Below are 19240 nucleotides of genomic sequence, written 5' to 3'. Positions count from 1 at the left end.
TAGAGAGGGCAGGACCCAAGAGGGTGTCTGTCCCAATACGCCTGCTGGCCGGAGCCCCCCAACCCTGGTCCCCAGCCCCCGGCCGGTGGTCGGAGACCGCAGCGTGGAAGAGGGCGCTGTGTCGGGCCGGGCCTCCCCTTGCCGCGCCCGCCCCCGGCCGCCGGCCCCGCCCCCGGCCCGCCCCCTCCGCGGCCCGCCTCGCCTTTGATGCGCCGCGCCCGGCCAATGGGCGCGCGGGGAGGCGCGGGCCGCGGCGGCGGGCTAGGGGCTCGGCGCGCCCGGGCGTCAGTCGGGACGCGGCGACGGCGGCAGGAGCGCGTCCCGGCGCCGCCTCGGTCTCCGCTCGGCTCGGGGCTGCTCCGGGAGGAGAGCGAGGCGCGGCGCGGCGAGCCGCAGGGCCCGCGGGCCGGGCGCATGGCTTAGGGCCGCCCCCGCCCCCGCGGCCCCAGCATGGGGAAACTTCACTCCAAGCCGGGTCAGTGTCCCCGCGCGCGCGCCGGCCCCCGCGCCCCAGCCGCCTGCGCCCCCGCGATTGCTAACTCTCTGCCTCTCCTTTCTTTCCGGCTCCCGCCGCCGCCGCCGCGCGCGACATGCCTGCAGCCGCCGTGTGCAAGCGCAGGGAGAGCCCGGAAGGTAGGGGCGCGCGGGGCGCGGAGCGGGGGGATGGACCGGGAACCACCGCGGACGGCGGCCGAATGGCCTAGCCGGCGGGATCTGATTACCAGGGCCACCCCTAGCCCCAGCCCCAGCTCCGGCCACCGGTCCCACAAATCCGTTCCCGGAGCAGCCTTCGTGCCGCCTCCTCTGTCCTACCTACCCCTTCCCCGCGGTCCTGTGCTCTCTCTTCTGACCCTCAACCCCTCCTCCTCTCGCGCTCCCAGTCCTCCGCGCTCTCTGCGCCCATACTTCAGACTCCCAAGCCCCTTCCCCCAAGATCCTACCCCCTCTCTTTCCGGCCGTTAGCCGCCTCTCTCGAGATCTTGGACCCTGCGCCCACCGCGCCCCCTCTCCTGACCCTCAGTTCCCGTCTTCCCCTTACCCGGTGCTCACTGCACCCGTCTTCTGACCCTCACCCCTCTCCTCCGCAGTCCCGGCTCTTCCTCCCGGGGTATTGCTCCCCCTTCGCGCTCCCCTCTGGGTCGCTGCTCTTGGGGCTTCGCTGAACCCCCTTCTCCTGACTACCTGCGCCCCTCTCTCGGAGTGTGCCCCGAGTCTCAACCCCCTCCCGGCCCCCGCTGCCTCTGCCGCGCCCACTCTTTCCCTCCTCTCTCTGGTAACTTTCGGCCCAGGGGCCAGACTCAGGGGCTTCGTGTCGTCCCCGCCCCAGGTGACAGCTTCGCCGTGAGCGCCGCCTGGGCTCGGAAGGGCATCGAGGAGTGGATCGGGAGGCAGCGCTGCCCGGGCGGCAGCTCCGGACCCCGACAGCTGCGGGCGGCGGGCACCGCTGGCAGAGGAACCCGGGTACGATCCCCACTACCCCCCTTCGCCCTCGGAAATGAGTCCCCATACCACCCACCCCAACTTTTAGCATCCTCTTGGCACAGCTTCTAAGTCCAGAAATCCCCTTTCCAGCTGCCCATGCCCCACCACCATGATTCTGTACCCCCGGTGCCTCCGGGAACCTTACAGGTGATGCAGGTGGCAGTCTCCTGTCCAGTTGGTTTCAGAGGGTGGCCTGGGGGAAAGGTCCTGGGTGAGGAGGTGGTGCAGGTCCAGTCCGCGGGGAAGCTGGTTTGTGCTGGAGGTATTGGGGGGCCTGCTCTGACTTCTGCCTTGTGTCTGTGGCCAGCACTGAGAGGTGGCTCTGGAGACGGGGCTGGGAGTGGGGGAGAGAGGGAAGGCATCTAGGGGTGTCGGGTAGAGGGCAGGCCTGTGCTGGCCTCCAAATGTATTCCTAGTGTCTGTGGCATTCATCAGTACCATCTTTCCAGGAACCCCAGCAGAGCAGGCTGCCGTCTGGGTGCAGAGCTTGGGGGGCACTGAGACCCGGTAGACCCCTGCGCTTGGCCCACAAGGAGAGAGAGGGCCTCATTCTGCTGTAGCCTGGGCTCACCCCTGAGCCTTCACGCAGTGGGTCTCCAAGGTTGGAGTTGTTCCTGGGGGAGCGGTGGACGTGACAGGGGAGTGAGTGAGTCCGACTCCGGCTCCTGGCCTGGGCCTGGTGTTCACAGATGTCCTGTGAGCTCTGGAACTCCGCACGGGGCTCTCAGATGGTCTGCGTGGAACTCGAGCCAGCCAAGGATCAAAGGATGAATCAACTTTTTGATGTGACATTTAATTTTTTTTCTTTAACTTAGAGAGGAACAGACTGAGTTTCAGGCCTGGTTAGTTCTTTGGCCTTGCCCATGGGCTGGGGAGGGGCCAGTGGAGTTTTCAGATGTGTGTGTATCTGGGTGGTGGGACCTGGGCTGGGTACAGCTTGGTTGCAGGGGCCGGCGCTGGGAGGTGAGCCTGCGGGTGAGGGGGACTCTGTGCGTGTATGAGATACCCTCTGTGTCTGGAGACACTCCCATCTCCTCCACCACCGCCGCTTCGCGGGCGCTTTCTCTCTCCGTTTCTCTTCATCCGTTGGCTGGGTTGGAATTGGAGCTGCTCTCCCCTAGTAAAGGTCAAAACTTGATGGGCGGGGGGCACTGCCGTGGGGGCCCTTTATAAACAGAACCACAAACCTCCCTTTCTTCCCCCACCATTTCTAGTTTTTGATCTACTTATTTATTTAAAGCCCACTGAAAATGATCCGATTTAGCCGTATGAACAAATGCATTTGTGGCTCAAGACAGAGGCCGACTGAGTGGATTTCCATTAATCAAGTTTTGAGTTTTTTCGGCCTGTTTATTTTTACAAAATATTCCTGCAGAATGACATTTATTTGCAGTCCCTTTTTTTTTCTTTCCTAAACTGCCAGGCAGCTTGCTCCATGCTTTAGGGGAAACTTGAAATACAGCGCGGGCTCACTTCAATTGACTTTTATCTTCAAAGCCATAACAAATGTTACCCGCATGTTTTTGGTGGGTCTCCTTGGTATCCAGTACTGGAGGATGGGAGGGAGGAGGAAGGAAGGAGAAGGAAACAAAAGTCTGTCGTTTTTAATTAAATAGTAGTGTTCCCAGCAAGAGGAATGTGAGCCAGTAAAAGTTGCCATTGGGGGAAATGAGGGACGGTGGGGAGGGGGCCCAGCTTCAGTCTGTAGCTTTGGTGAAGTCACGGAATTTTGTTGCCTGGTTTCTTCCCCCAGCTGAGGACAGCACGGGATGCCCCTCTCTCCTGCGCCCCCTCTCTCAGAGAAGTGCCGAGGGGCCGTTCATGTGTGTTCAAAGCACTTTTGAAGATGTGAGACGCAGAGCCATCAGCGTGACATATGTTGGGTGGTGGAGGGTGGGCCCTGCCATCACGAATGTTAAGAGGAGGGAACCTCTGCTTCCTTGAGAGTTGTGCTTGGTGACTGGGACCCGGGTGCCTGGGTTCCCACCAGCCCTGGCCCATCTGCGTCTGTAGAGGTGGGGACAGCCAGTCCACCCTGGGAGAAGTCATCGTGAGCCCTAGGGGTGGGGCCACACAGTCAGGGGTCTGTGGGGCGATTTCGGGTGGTACCTGGAGGAATATTTTTTATTTTGATAGTTATGTATTTCTTGTACTGGAAAAAAAATAGGGCATCAAACCCATGATTTCAGGAGTATTATTGTTTAGGATGAAGCTAAGTTGAAAGAAATAGTCTAAAGTCAATTCTGAGAAAAATATTAAGTACAAGTGGTCAAAATTGTGCATGTGGGAATGGAATGCCCAAAGTTTGGGAAACACCAAGATGCTGAACAGCACAGCAATGGGCAGCCCGCAGTCTAGGTGCACGTCCGTGATTCCAGTGGCACGGAAGGGGTAGCTGCAGGTCCTTCTGTTACATCATCAGGGTGTCGGAGGGCATGGGCTCCAAGGTCTGCTGGGTTCCGAGGGCTGACAGAGGTCCCCCCACCAGCCCCAGGCCCATCTTGGGGATGGCCTCTGTCTCCTCTCCTTCACCAGAGTGGCTGGGGACGCAGGAGTGGTGTATCCAGCTAGCATTATTATTATTATTGCCCTGATCACTACTGTTTATTAAGTGCCTGTATATGTCAGGCCCTCTGCTTACATTATCTTAATCCTCCTCATAACTCCATAAAGCTGGTGTGGACTCTGATGTTCTCCCTTTCCGGAGCACTTTCTAGGACCACAGAAGCAATGCATGTGATGCTCTGTGCCAGAGCATCTATCTGGAGGGTTCTGCACTCACTAATTCCCAGCGAGGTGACATGCCGACCAGCTGCTGAGTACTTCAGGGTGAGGCAGGTCGTGGGGCAGGCAGAAGCAGGAGCGGCCCCTGCTTGCCTTCTTCCTCCTGGACGGGGTCTGAGTAGCTTAGTAGCAAGGTCCTGAGGTGTGAGGGGGGGACCTCACTGGCACTAGCCTAACCTGCCCTCCTGAATACAAAAATAAATGAGGTCAGGCTCTGCCACCACAGCTTGTCACCTGGAATAAGCCAGTTTACCTTTGTATACCTTAATTAGCTCATCTGCAAAATGGGTGCGATACCTCTCAGCTCTGGCAGGGTTATGGCTCTTCAGAAAGAGCAGAGCTTGGGAAGAAAGGTACTGAGGGGTTTCCTTTGAAACCAGAGCCGCCCCCCATACATTATAGACTCACTTGGAGGAACACAGGCTGGGGTTCTGCCCTTCCCGTGGGTACAGGATGAACTCCAAGGAGATAGGAGCTCAGAGGAGAAAAATAATAAGAAATGCGAGGTGTACAAGTGCCACGAAAGAAGACCAAAAAAGTGAGCAATTTATGTGCCAGACAAGGATAGAATTAGAAATTAAAATAAGCATAATAATCTCAAAGAGATAAAGGAGGATATTGGAAACACGAAGCAACAACAGGCAGTTACAAAAGAAAACCAAATGGAAATGTTGGGTCTGGAAAATATAATGGGTGGAATAAAAAAAGCATGAGAGATGGATGGATTAGCCTAATGAACACAGAGATTGATAGGAAAACGTGGAAAAGCAACTCTGTGCACGTGCGTGTGGTGTGTACGTATGTGCTTATATGTATGTGTACCCCCAGGTTTAAGACAGTCCTCCCCACCCCTGTGTGGCCCTTTTGTTCTTTTATGGCAGGGCTGCCTGAAGAAAGAGGCTGGATCAAAGGGGGCTACCAGGCGGTTTGGGAATTTGGTTGGGGGCACCCAGTGTTTTGATATTTGGGGAAGGTTAGGAGGGTACAGGCCCGGTTGGAGCCCATGGGGGTGTATTACGCTGGGTGATGTGGTTGGAGGCTGGCCCAGCTGCTGCCCGAGTGCCGGATTCCAGGGGAATTACCCTTGAATGATAGCAGTTGGCACAATTAAAAGGCCTCATGTCTTCAGCATATGGAAAATGTTAGGCCTCCTTACGTGGTTTCGAAGCTATGTGCCGGGAGGTGGACTTGACATTTGAGGTAAGGCATAAATTAAATATTTGGTGTTTCAGAATTAAAAGATGATTTGCTTTGAGGCTGGTGGAGGCCTTTGGGCCTCCACTCGCTGGCATCTTCGAGCTCTCCATGGAGGGTCTGCTTTGCCGTGGCCCCCAGGGCCAGCAGCTCAGCCCCTCCTGGGAGCTTTCTTCACCCTTGGGGAGTGGAGGGAGAGACGAGGGAAGCTTGAGCTGGGCGATGTGCCAGGTGTGGCGTCTGGTTTCCAATAGGCCTGGGTCCCTCAGGATGGTGGGTAGTGGGCAAGGGGGTCGTGTTCTGAGAGCTTTCATGCCTCTCTGATGTGGTCTCTGGTAGAGGCTCTGAAGAGGGTCTCATCCTCCCTCGGAGACCCTTTTTCTTGGAGAGGGACGCTGATCCCCCTGAGTCAGGCTGTGTGTGTGTGTTCCGTTTCCCAGCATTCAGGAGCAGCCCCTCTCCGTTCGCGTGTTGCACTAACTGTAATCAACCCGGAGAAACTCAAGCTTCTTTCACAACCACGGCATGTCCCACGAGGTCTGAGGACTTGGGGGGGGGGTGTCATCCGCTCCCCCAGTGGGGATGTCAGGGGTGACAAGAGGAGGTGGGTGATGGATGGACAGAGAGCAATCTTCCTTGTGCCATGAGGCTCAGGCGCCACACTGTCCCCTTGAGCACTTCAAACTGTAAGGCTGAACTGTCAGCAGCAGAAGAAGCACTTTCCGAGTGATACGTGTTCCTTGTAGGAGCCCCGGGGCACACAGAGGGCGCTCACCGCCTATTTGCTGGGTGAATGAAAGAATGAAGGCATAGAAGATAGACTAGGTCCCCATGCCCGCCTCCTCCTCCCTCAGAGCGTCCTCCTCAGCCAGATGGAACTTAGAAGCAGGAAGAAAGGGAAGGGTGGAATTAGGTCTTTGCGTTCAGGCACTCAGCTGTTGATGAATGATTATCAATAATGAGTTGTTATTAACCGTGAACTCCCTGGCTGTGCCAGCTGTTGAAGACACGGTGGCAGATAAAAGAGATGTGGTCCCCGTCTTCCTGTGGCTTCCAGTCTAATCAAGCAGACACAGCAGAACACGTAAATAGACTCGTGAACAGACAGGAACGCCTGTGAGAAGCCGTGTGAAGGCAGCATTTCCACCCAGACCTGAGAGACGGTGCGGAAAAGGTGGATGGGGGAAGGGCACTTGTGCAAGGAAGAGCTGCCTGAGGCCCCAGGCTCGCTGTTGTCTGTGGAAAACGGGTGGTGGTTGGGTTGGGCAGTCAGGAAGGGCCTGTGGGCTCCAAGTGGCTTTGCAGCCTGTGGGGACTGCAAGTCTGTCCTGGTGCTCAGTCTCTGAAAAGCACTGCATGTTAGTGGCTCTTGGCACATTCGAGCTACCTGTCTCTCTGGACAAGTGTGTGGGGTGGAGCCGCGTGGGCAGTCAGCACGCTGCCCCAGCCACCAGCCTGCTCCTCAGAGCTGGTTAACATGGAGTGTCCTATTCAGGGATTTGGGGACAGTGCTCCAGCTGTTTGGGGGTGTCAGCTGTAGGGCCAGAAGCCCAGCTGTGGCGGGATGTGGGAGGCCTGAGGGGTGGGATTGGCTGCTCAAGGGCAGAGGGAGGCACCCAAGTGCCAGGGGACATGAGGTAGGGACAAGCCAATCCCAGAGAGAGCCCATCCTGCCCCGAACTGCGGGAAGAGGGCCCCTTGCCTTGGTTTACCAGATGTGTCTGAGAAAGGGGAGTGCCAAGTGACCCTCTGGTGAAGGGGCTGGTGCAGCGGTCCACGAGGAGATCTGCTGGCACTGGTGCGTCAGGCACCCCACAATCCTCCTAGCTCGGGCGTTCCTGGGGCCTCGCTCACTGGCTGTAGGTTCACAATGTGCTTTGGTTTAGAAACTTCAGGAATTTGTAGGTTGCTTGTTGGATTCCAGAGCAGGCGCTTCCGGCTGCCTCCCCGCCTTCCCTTTCTCTCTCTCTCACTCACATGTGTTCTTTTTGTGGCTCGTGTCTCTCACAGACATTCTTTCTCTTCCTCTCGCTCTCCCTCTCCCCCTCCCTTCCCCTGCTCCTCACTCTCCCCCTCTCCCCGAGGAAGGAAAAAATTCAGACTCTCACAAACAAAATATCTGCCATTCCATCTGAGGGAGACCTGAGGCCGGAGCCCAGAATATCCTGGAAGAAACGCCAGAGAGAGCTGAAGGCCTCAGTTGTTTAATCTGGAAGGCGGGCTTTGATGTCACCAGGCTCCGTTTATCCTGGGAAGCTGCCTGCTTCTTTATGGCCGGCTTCAGACTCTCCGCATGGAGAATGGCCCGTTCCTTCAGGGGCTGGAGGAAAAGCCTGATCACTCCCCACGGCAGGCCTGGTGATGCTGCCGCTCCTGCCAAGCTCAGGTGGGGTGGAGAACCTTTTCCAAACAAGCGTTTCCAGAGACATAAGTAATTCTTTGATAACTTCCCGGGAAAGCGGAGGGCCTGTTTATCCATGTGGGCCCCCATCACGGGGTTTTGCGAGGAAAGCCTTCAGTCCCTCTCCTGAAGTCATCCTTAGCACACACGAGCTCTCGCCAGCCGCCTCTGCCCACCGGGGTGCGCCCTGGGTGTGAGTTTGTTTAGAGGGCTCCAAGGAATTGGTCTGGGCTTCACTTTCCTTACTTGTGGAGCCATGTGGACTCTGGCCTGTGTGCGTGGCCTTGTGTGTGGCTCACGCCTTTCAGAGGACCCCAGGGTACAGGGTGGGCTTCACAGTGGTGTGGCATCAGCCAAAAGGTGCCTCCTTTCTCTGGGCCTTGGATTTCCAGCAGAAAAGTAGGATAAAATAGTTTATTATAATTCAGCAACTATCTATTGAGTGCATTCTATTCAAATCGTTCATGCCTCTGTGCCATAGATATTGAGTACCTACTTTAGGCCAGATATACATTTTCTCTGTCAATAGAGCATGGTCCTTGTTTTCATGGAGCTTACAATCTAGTAGGAAAAGATACGTATTTTTAAAAACAATTTGCACAATAAATTGTGATATGTGTCTCAAAGGAGAAGTACTGGGTACTTTGAGAACTTTTAATGGGGATCAGACCTAATCTGGGTGGCTATTAATTCCACAAATATTTGAGGGTGCTTAGGATATTATGGAAACTATCAGGACTAGGACATAGTTCCTGCCTCACAGAACTTAGAGTTTAGTGGAACCAAACTCTTATCGTTGCATCTCGTCTGTTTTTCTTATCTTATTGCATTGGTTAGGATCGCCTATACTCTGTTTAATAACCATTAAGTATGATGTTCATTGTCTATCTAGTTAAGAAAGCTTTCTTCTACTGGCTTGCTAAGATTTTTCAAACTAGGAATAATTACTGAATTTTATCAAATGCTGTTGGAGTGTTGAAGGAACTGGTCATTCTTTGCTAATACAATGTATGACTTGGATGCATGATTTACATCACTAGGTTTCCTAGTGTTCAACTTTCTCTGCACTCCTAAACTAAATCCTTCCTTGTCGTTATAGATTGCTCTTTTAAGATGTGGCAATATTTAATTTTCTAATATTTTACTTTGGAATTTTGCTTCTATATTCATCAGATAGGTTGGCTCATGGTTTGGGAAGATGGATACTGAGCAATGAAGACAATGTTCAGGGAATGTTAGAGGACACTCTGGGGCTCTGAGAGTCTAGAGCAGGGAGTGCCAACTGGTCTGGGATCAGTGGTGGTCTCGGCTGTGATTTAAGCCCAAAGTGAATGGGGGGAGGGGCGGTGGTGAGCAAGGCAAGAGGAGGGGATGTGTAATTTCAGTGCGAGTGTTTGTGAGATGGACCAGCAGCATTGTGAGAAAGCCCTGCAGTGAAGAGGGCAGTTCCTTTGAGATGCTGATTGAAGTTCAGTCAGCCTGAACTTGGCCTTCAGGCCAGTTGAAGTTGGCCTTTCCAGTCATGTTATGGAACTTTATCTTCGTCCAGAGGTGAGACAGGTGGCAGGCCCTGTGCTAGGGGCCAGTGGGACAGACAGAGGTGAGCCCTGTGATCTCTGGGGGAGCTCTCGTGCGGGGGAAGAAGGAATGTGGGGATGGGCTCTCGGTTGTAAAAATACTTCGGAGGATAAAGAGGAATCAAGTGGTGACTGTATTCTGTGGGCTCAGTGAGAGATTCTGGAATGTCTGCATTGGTCCAGGCACAGCGCTTGGTTCTCTGGGGGTCGTCCAGGGGACCCTTGAGGAGGCCACAGGCAGGCAAAGGTCCAGGAGAAGTAGAAGGGGGCATAAGGCAGTACAAGGTGGTGGTTAAAGAGTGACGACTCTGGGGCCTGATGTCTTGGGTTCAAATCCTGGCTGCACCATTTTCTAACCACGGGACCTTGGGCATAGTGCCAAACCTCTGTGTCAGTCAGCGTGATAGATGTGCTCCAGAGAGTTTAAATGAAAAGACTTCCACTGGCATGGAGAGCACCCGGGGACTGGTGGGTCCCTGGCACCAACGGGAAGCTGTTACCACCCCTAGGGCAGAAAGGGCTGGGGGAGGAGGTGGCGTTGGATGTTTTGGATAGGATCCCTGTAGGAGCTGCAGCTGAGGGGCAGGGGAGGCCAAGCAGAAGCTATAAATATGCAGCATTAACCGTAGTCAGAGACATGGTGCAGAAATAGTGAGGGGATGGGGAAGAAGTACCCCAACCTCTCTCTCCTTGCACCCTCCAGTTTCCCAGCAGGGCCTCCTGTTGGCTGAATCCACAAGCCAGAGCCCAGGAAGCCGCAGTGAACTGGTCCACAGGGCACAGAGCAGCACAGAGGAGGGTGAGGCATGGATGGGGTGGGGATGGCAAGAGAATGACCAACTCTGTGCCTCAGTTTCCTCATCTGTAAAGCAGGGGTGATAGTAGTGCCTGCTTCCTAGGGTGGTTGTGAGGACTGAGATTGCATACTGGTTATAACTGCCTGGCATGTGGTAAGTGCTCCATACAAGTTAGCTATTAAAGTTAGGAAACTGTAAGAGAGACACAGGGCTATGGAGATTTGGGGAAGACTTTTTGAAGGAGGCAGCGTGTGAGTAGGGCTTTGGAGGATGGTAAGACTGAGACCAGGGGTCAGAATCTAAAGGACCTACAGGGGCCAGAGAAGTCACATTAATGAATGCAGCAGGCTGGGTGGGAGACACCTGGGAGGGGTGGGGACTGGGGCGCCCTGGGGAGCACACGTCATGTCTCAAGAGGGCAGTGCCACTCAGCCCCAGCCAACTGTTGCCATTAGGAACGTGGCCCTGGTCTTGCCACATCTGATCATTAAGAGAATCCAGCCATCTGGGTTTTTATGTGAAATCTTTCTAATTTAAAAGATTTTTGTCAATCAAATAAAATTTTTAGGAAATACCCTGTTTGGTGGTGGACCTAGATAGCTAGATTTGGCCTGTACCTTGGCTTGTGGATTGCTGATTTAGAACTATGAGATTTTGGTGGGGTCTGAGTATGTTAGTGATAGTAGTACGTACAAGTGTGTACTAAAGGTTCTAAACTTTGTGCCTAATGCTTCACATGCGTTCTCTCCATGTGTTGTATTAATCCCCCACGTCCAGATGAGGAGACAGGCTCAGCAAGTTCAAGTCACGAGCCCAGTGGACAGAGCTGGAGTCAGGCTGCATCCACGGTGGAGGGTACGGAGGCTGGGTGCTGGGGAGTCGTGGACAGTGTGTTTCAGTTTGGCAGGAGAACAGGGTGGGAGCGGCAGGTGGGGTGGGTACAGTGAAGATGTGGTTTGGGCCTCTTTATACTGAGGCTCAGCAAGTGCATGAAGTAGGCGCCAGAGTTGTGGTCAGAGCTTTCAGAATCAGATCTCCTGGGTCCAAGTCCCAGGGTACCTCTCCTCTCCCCAGCTGGGTGGCCTCGAGCCGCGTGATGGCTTACCTCTGATCCTCAGTTTTCCCGTCTGTGGAATGGGTGGAGTCATCGTTCCTGCCTCATGGAGTTGTTCTAAGGGTGAGATGAGTTCACTCTGGCAGATCAGGGCGAATAAAGCTGGTGTCATCCCTGCTCTTGGGTTGCAACTCTTCCGTGATTTTATTTTCTTATTGGTGCCTGTTGGCTCTAGCTTCTCTCCTTTCTGGCCGGGTGGGAGGTAGGGGGAGGACCTCTCGGTCACAAGGAGTCACGTCAACCTAGAGGTGATGTGCTGGCCTGCCGGGTGCCGTGTGCCCCTGGCCTTGAGTGTGGAGCTGGGGCCCTTGGGAGGGCGGGACAGAGCATAGAGGGCCCCTGTTAGCAGGATGGGCCTGTCCACCACAGGCCACAGGTGAGGGCTGGGGAAGGCCACAGCCGCCCCAGGGGCCTCAGGCCCAGGGTGTTGTCTAGCTCCAGAAGGCCGCATGGGCTGGCGGGCCCCTGGCACAGAGGCTTGGGCTTGCGGCGGCTCCAGTTGGTTTGGGGTGCTGTGGGGCTGCCATGCCTGGCTTCCAGAGGGACCTGTTATGGGGCAGTTTTGACCTAGACCCCATTGTTTTACCCTTCTTCTCCTGGTGATGTAGATAGACTTGCAAAGCAGAAAGATGATGTACAAAATCTACTACAAACCAGGAACAAAGTTGCTTTTTCTGTGGGCACTTTTTGCTTCTCTTCTCCGTCCCCAGCCCCCGAAATCCAAAGGAGCCCGCTGCCTCGGGCACTCCCGGGTCCGTGCCTCCTTTCTGGCGTGCTGTGGCTACAGCCTCAGTGTGGCTGCGGAGTGCCGGCTGTGTGCCGAGCCTGTGCTGACCCACGGGTGCAGCATTGTCTGCTCTGTGCCGGGCCCAGGCCCAGGGCTGTCCACACCACTCAGTTCTCACAGCACATTAGAGCACGTGCTAGTATTCTCCCCATTTTACTGATGGGGAAACTGAGGCGCTAAATAAGTCTACCTCCTTGCCCAAAGTCACTTGGCTTGGAAGTGGAATCTGACTCCAGCAAGATTCAAATTCAGGTCGGTCTGATTTTAAAACTGTCTTAAATCAGTATAGATGAGGTTTTTTTCTTTCTTAAACTATGTGTTGCAATCCCACTCATGGCTCATGAAATCAATGTAGTGACCAGCATTTAAAAAAATGAAATAGAAAAGAATAAAAATGTGAGAGAACATCACATTTAGTAAGAGTAAATATTGCTTTGTGTTACTTTCTGTTTAGTTTATAGACGTGGATATCCATGTCTATAGATAGATAGATAGATAGATCTAGAACTGTGTATATCTACACATACATCTGTACCCAAACCCATCTCTTCAGGGGCCCATTATAAAATGTCATTCTTACTCTGGGTCATGGTCAGAGTGTTGGAAAACACTGGTCACTGGTGCGGGCTCTGAGCCTGAATGGCAGCTTTCAAGTCCTAGCTCTGCTTCTCACTAGCTGTGTGACCTTGGGCAAGTTCCCTAAACTCTCTGTGCCAGAGTTTTCTTTCTCGGCTTCAGGGCCCTCTGGTCTGTCGACCTTTTGGTCAGCACACGTTCCCCCAGGACTGCTGGGTGCTTTCTCGCTCACCCACTCCCTACGCTCAGGGCGTGAGGAGGATGAGGAGTCCTTTGGGGACCCCGTGTCCTCTCACCCGAGAAACCAACCTCTGAGCATGAACAGCAGCAGCTGCATTCCGGGAGGAAGACAGGGCAGAGTCTTTGGGGGCTGGACGGAGCGCTGTGCTGGGAATCCTGGGCTTGGGGGTGGCCCTGGCTTAGCTGGTAGGTGTCTATTGTGACTCCTCCTGGCTCTTGCTTCCTCCTCTCAGAATGTATTGAAGAAAAGGAGGGTGTTTGGGTCATCTTTTGCTGTGTAACAAATTACTCCAAAACTTACTGACTTAACCATTTTGTGATTTGCTTGAGATTATGCAGTTTGGGCAGGGCTTGGCGGGGGCACCTAGTCTGTGGCTCCATGTGGCGTGGTTGGGCTGGCTCACACAGCTAGGGCCGACTGCAACAGCTGCACTCGGGTCATATGTCTGAGGCCTCAGTTCTCTTCCAGGTGGCCTCACCACGTGGTTAGCTGGGGCTTCCCCGTAGTATGGCGGCCTCAAGGTAATGAGACTTCTTACACGGTGGCTGGCTTCCCCAACGCTGCAGAAGTGGAAACCGCCAGGCCTTCCTGAGGTTCAGGCCTGGAACTGGCAACACCACATTCTCTTGGTTAAAGCAAGTTGCAGGTCCAGCCCAGGTTTGGGAGAAGGGACTGCACGGGGGTGTAAATACTGGGAGGTAGGAGTCATTGGGGGCCATCAAAGTAGTCTCCCAGACAGGATGTGGTTTCCTGGCGAGAAACTGCTGAGGAACTGAGTAGAAAAAGGACTGAAAGGTGTCCATTGGCTCTGGGGTCCTGGTGGTCACAGTTGGGTTTGGCAGGAGCCATCCTGGTGGAGTGACAGCAGAGGAGAGACTGGGGTGGGTCCTGAAGGGACCGAGGAACACTTGTGTGCGAGCAGAAGCACATGCTTGCAAGAACATACATGGCTGCATTATTTGGAAGAGTGAAGCATTTGTAACAACTCAAATATCCATCGCTAGGGGATGGCGAATAAATGGTGGTGTAGCCATTTCGTGGATCTCTCTGCAACTGGGAAAACCAGTCATCGCCTCATGCTGATGCAAGGGAGGCCCTGAAATGCTGCTGAATGAGCAAAGCAAGAGTCAGACATAAGTATAATGTGGTCCTGTTTTTTGCAATATACAAAGGTCTATTCAGGCCTTTGTCTATATATATTGCAGGTGCATTGAGAAAGTTCTGGAAGGATACACTGTCAAAGGCTGCTTCCCTGAGGACTGGGGTGGTGGGAGGTGGGGAGGAGAGAAGGAAATCTGCTTTTCACATTATACATTTTTGCATTGATTGACTTCAATTTTTCAGTGAGCATGTAGAAGTTTTGTGTTTTTCAAAAAGCCAATACATTTTAAAAGAGAATGAGAGGTGAGGAAATAGCACGTGTAGGCAGCTCTATGGAGAATCTTGATTGGAAGGGGTGGAGAGAGAGGCCAGTAGCTGGAGGGGGTGTGGGGTTGGGAAGGACTTGGGTCTGGCCTGAGGACCGCCTGCACCTGAGCCTCCTGAGTGCTGTTGAAGATGCAGGGCCCTGGGAAGCCCCTGAATCAGCCTCCCTGTGTTGGGTGCTGACTGTACTGCCTGGACCCTGTAGGAAAGGTGATGAAGGAGGGCGCAGGAGCGGGGCGGGCTGCGTGGAGATGGCACTCCCCATATGTAGAATTGCGGGGATCAAGTAGTGGCCCTCTGGAGAAGCCGGCACAGTTCCTGACTTATGACAAGCTCTCAGTCGATGGTTCTGTCTCCTTCTGTGTACTCCCCCATAGCGGTGGCTCCTTAAGCCTACGAGTGGGTTTAGAACTTTGTGGACAGTTATTGATACTTGGCCTCTCTGTCGAGGGCTGCCAGGCCCCTCCTTTTATAACTGGAGGGATGGAGATGTTAAAATCCAGCGCTCTGGATTAGCGCCGTCCAATGGAACTTGCTGTGATGCTGGAAACGCTTTGTCTGCAAGGCCGACATGGGAACCATTAGCTGCCTGTGGTTGTTGAGTACTTGGAACGTGGCTGTTGCAACTGAGGGACTGAATGTTAAATATGTTCCATTTGAGTTAAGTTAAATAGCCACACGAGGCTGGAGGCCGCTGCACTGGACAGCCCGGCTCTGGACCAGTGGAGGAGATCCTGCAGTGCAGTGCATCTGGCTAACCCCAACCTGAGGGGGCGTCAAAGGAGTTATTTGCAGAAGGCAGTGATGGAAAGAGAGCTCTGGCCCCGGGAGAGCGCTGGTGAAACCCTCCTTGGGGCGTTTCCAGAGCCTGCTCCTTGGAGGCCTGGCTTCGCTAAAGCTTGGAGGGAGGCAGCCGGCTGGCCACGGCTGCGGTCAGTGATGGGGAGGATCGTGGGGTTCCTTTTGGGTGGGTGGATTGGAGCGCCTTCTCCTGGTGCCATAATCGGGGGCTTCTCTGCCTTCTTAACTTTGGAGGTCCTGCTTGGCAGCTGCTTCTGGGGTTCTTGGGTGAGGACTCGTCCCCTTGGCTCTGGTCTGTGGCTCTAGAAGGCCAAATGCACAGCTGGGTGGGGCTGGAGGCAGTGGCACCAAGTAGCCAGCTTTTCTCCAGTAGCAAGAGCTGGTATTTATCCCGAGCTTTATGATTTGCAAAGCCTTCCTCTCAGTAATTTGTCAGGCATTTAATATTTGCAGAAACCTGGCCAGAGTCAATATTAATACTACGGGGAAACTGAGACCAGACTGCAGAGTTCATGGGGCGGCTTCTGTGTGGCTCACCACTGTATTCTCAGGGCCTTCGGCACTGCTTGGCACGTGGCAGCTGCTCATGGAACGTTTGCTGGGTGGATGAGGCTCAGAGGGGCCTAGCATCTTGGCCAGAGGGCACAGAGCCTCAGAGGGGCAGGAATTCAGGTCCTGCCCTCCAAATCCCCACCTCTTTTCACAGAGCCACACTGGTCTGGGCCTTTGAGGAGAGCCTCTGCTTACTTCTCCCCTGTCCTTCAGAAAGGGTCTCCTTTTTTCTTTTGGTAAATGAAGTCGTGCACGTGGTAAAAAACAAAATAAAAAGGAAAAATTCAAAACAGTAAAGGGTATGTAATCAAAGGAAGCCTCCTACCCTCCTTGACCCCTGGCCTCCTGTGCCCCTCTTCCAAGGCATCTGCTGTTTCCAGTTCCTTGAGGTGCTTCTCACTGTGTTCTGTGTCTATGCACACCTATCCCACTACAGACAGCAGACTCCTGGCCAACAAGACTGGGAAGCATTGGTATCTGTAGGTCAATTGAAAACTTCATTTAAGATGGAGAATCATAAGAAGGTGATAGAGACTGTAAAAATTTTCTTTTAACTTCATTTGCATGTTCTCATCTGGTTCTATACCGTTTTTTTTTTTTTTTTTTTTTGGTGAGGAAGATTTGCCCTGAGCTAACATCTGTTGCCAATCTTCCTCTTTTTTTGCTTGAGGAAGATTAGCCCTGAGCTAACACCCATGCCAGTCTTCCTCTGTGTTGTATGTGGCTTGCTGTCACAGCATGGCTGATGACTGGTGTAGGTCCACACCTGGGATCTGAACCCACAAACCCTGGGCCACCGAAGTGGAGCGTGCCGAACTTAACCGCTATGCCATGGGGCTGGCCCCTGCACCTTGCTTTTTTAACTTACCAGTGTGTCTTGGAAATCATTCCATATCTGTACATGTAATCTTACTGCTCTTCACGCTCTCAGGACTTCCACTGTAAGGATGGACCATAATTTATTGCACTGATCCCCTGTCGTTGGGCATCTAGGTTATTTCTGAGCTTGTGTCTTTAGTCTTCTTTAGCTCAATGGTGTGCATTTCTGTAGCTGTGCTTCTGTGCACATCCCCCTGCCCCAGAGGCACACGCCACCTGCCCGGATGTGATCTCCAGGTGTGACTCTACCACTTTTCTGGCAAAGCCAGAGTTTCTTCCCCAGGCTAGTGCCTTCAAAATCTGGGAGGGAAGCAGCTTCAGGTGGGGTTTGTGGTTAAGTAAGTGCGACCTTTTTCTGTGAGGATTAGTCAGGATGCTTTGGGTCTTAAGCCCATCTCAACTGTTTTGTACAAAGGCACGTTTTTGGCCTGTGTGCCTGGGAAGTTCGGAGGGTGAGTTGAATTCAGGTACAGCTGAGTCCTACAGCTCCACTTCTGTCCCAGGTCCGTGGTCTGTGCCTTCCACTCTGGCTTCTTGTGGGTTGGCTTCATTCTCGGGCGGACTCTCCCCAGTGTGGCCCCTGGCAGCCTGGGCTTCCATCTTCAGCTGGAAGAGAGGGTTCCAGCCAGAGTCCAGGCTAGGCTCCCATTGTTTTGACTGGGGTCACGTGCCCAGCCCAGAACCAGTCCCTGTGCCTCTGGTGGTCCTGGGTCACGTGGCCACCCTCGATTAGGGGCTAGGATCGGTCTCCCACCCCAAACCTCAACGTCTGGGAGGGAGAGGGTGGGTAGTTCCCTAAGGAAAAACCGCCTGTGAGGAGAAGGCTGCGGAATGCACACTGGGTAGATGGAACCAACATCTGTGCACGGCCTGGCCCCTGGAGTGAGACTCACAGACTGCAGCTGCACTGGCAGCTGGCGAGCGTGGGTGGGCAGAGGGCAGCCCGACAGTTAGCTGACCATCTGGGGAGAACCACTTCTTGCCACTGGAATCTGGAAGACCCCGTGTGGTTTGCCACCTCCTCCATGCAGCCCATGTGGGTCACGGCCTTCCTTTCAAGCTTCTAGCTCCTCCCGATGATCGTAGGTCAATGGTTCCTAATCCTCAGGTAGGTAGCAAGACCATTTTGGGAATCCGCTAACCTGATGGTGTCTGTCTTCTCAGAGAAATGCCCTTACACCTTCACCTCCAATTTCAGGGCTCCTGTAGCTCCCAAGTTAAGAACGCCTGCCTTAGTTTGTATGAGTATTTTTTTACCTCATTATTTAACTTTTTATCCTTTCTGGGTCTTTTCTCAATTCCAGGGGCACAGAGCTCTGACCTGGACTTCAAATCTGAGTTTATACTGAACTGTGTTGACATTGGGCCTCAGTTTCTTCACCTGTAAAATAGGAAAGGAGTAAGGCTTGGCATGCAGTAAGCGCTCAGTGAACATACCGAGTAGCCCGGTAAGGCCTCTGGAGCTGCTGGTACGTTCTGGAAGATTCCCAGTAAACCCACTCTGTCTCTCCGGGGCCAAGGCAGCACCTGGAAGGGGCTTGGTAGCTCTTGGATGAATGAACAGGTTTAGAGGGAACATCTTTGTTCGCTCCGGAGTCCCCCAGGGATGCTTCTCCATTTCCAGATGGGAACACTGAGGCCCGGGAGGTTTCAGTGACTTATCCAGGCATCGTGGGGTTAGTTTGGGTTAGTCATGATGCCTTTACGCTCTGATCTTAGGACACTCCTCACTTACTTTATAAACTGTGCCTCCTGCCTAGCCAAGGACAGGCCACAGGTGAGGCCACTTGAAGGAGTTCCCCAATCTTGGTGAGTACTTTCCGGCGCCTGAGCCCCAGCCGGTGTCTCCGCTGCCCGCCTGGCTGGACACCAGGTCCAGGGTGGTGGGTATTGTTCTGTGGAAATGCAAACTGGTGCTTGGAGAGCATTAAGACACCAAGCCCCTGCGGTTAACAGCAAATTAATCACAGAGTTAAGGAGGGACTGTCTGGGTAGACATGACTTCATGAGCTTGTCATAAAGTCGGCCCCTGCCATGTTTCATTCTCCAAGACTTTTGACTTTCAGAAAAGGAACCGCAGATAGAGTTACCAAGTTTTACAGAAATATTTTTACTGGGCAGAAGATTGCTTTATGGTGAGAGCCAGTTATTTTAGGAGACAAGCAAAGAGCCCTTTATTCTCACGTTCTGTGGGAGGAAAATATTATGCTAGTAAGCCCGCTTCTTGGAGGGGCTGTTGGAGAGGCCGGCCCGCGTTTCTGGAGTTGGGAGTGGGTGACATGAGATGGTTTGGGCCTGGGGGCCCCTGAGCACGCGCCCACCTTCTCTTAACCCTGCCTGGGGATTTGGGGCTTGTTTTGCAGGCAGAAGGAAGCCTAAGGTCATAGAGCAGGGAAGGGAGGTGTTCGGAGCTGGGCTTCGACCAGAGGATGCAGGGCCGAGAGAGGCAGAAACGGGAGTGGTACTCCAGTGCATGAGGCCCCAGCGGAGATCTGGCAGGCCTGGGGTCAGAGCGGGCTCTGCCGTCGACCAGCTGTGTGGCTCTGGGTCCCCCCGTTTTCCATTGTGTATTGGGGTAACACAGTTATCCGTCCCACGGGCTTGTTATGAGCATTGAATGAGATCATCTA

General features: G+C 53.8%; 1 protein-coding gene across 2 annotated transcripts in view; it reads left to right on the top strand.

Moving 5' to 3' along the window:
• Positions 1 to 312: 312 nt before the first annotated feature.
• NKD1 (NKD inhibitor of Wnt signaling pathway 1) overlaps positions 313 to 19240 on the top strand; it is an 84670-nt gene continuing 65742 nt past the window's right edge. The window contains exons 1-3 of one of the 2 annotated variants that reach the window (XM_087420277.1): positions 313 to 475; positions 601 to 633; positions 1328 to 1461. In XM_087420277.1, the coding sequence (XP_087276403.1) occupies positions 451 to 475; positions 601 to 633; positions 1328 to 1461 (192 nt within the window). In that variant the 5' untranslated portion in view covers positions 313 to 450. The remainder of the gene's footprint in view (positions 476 to 600; positions 634 to 1327; positions 1462 to 19240) is intronic. The other variant, XM_087420278.1, reaches the window with a different exon arrangement.

Source organism: Ceratotherium simum, chromosome 30, assembly GCF_057802395.1.
Source record: "Ceratotherium simum simum isolate JZ-2026a chromosome 30, ASM5780239v1, whole genome shotgun sequence".
Classification (NCBI taxonomy): Eukaryota; Metazoa; Chordata; class Mammalia; order Perissodactyla; family Rhinocerotidae; genus Ceratotherium; species Ceratotherium simum.
This window is presented reverse-complemented; position numbering and strand designations above follow the sequence as displayed.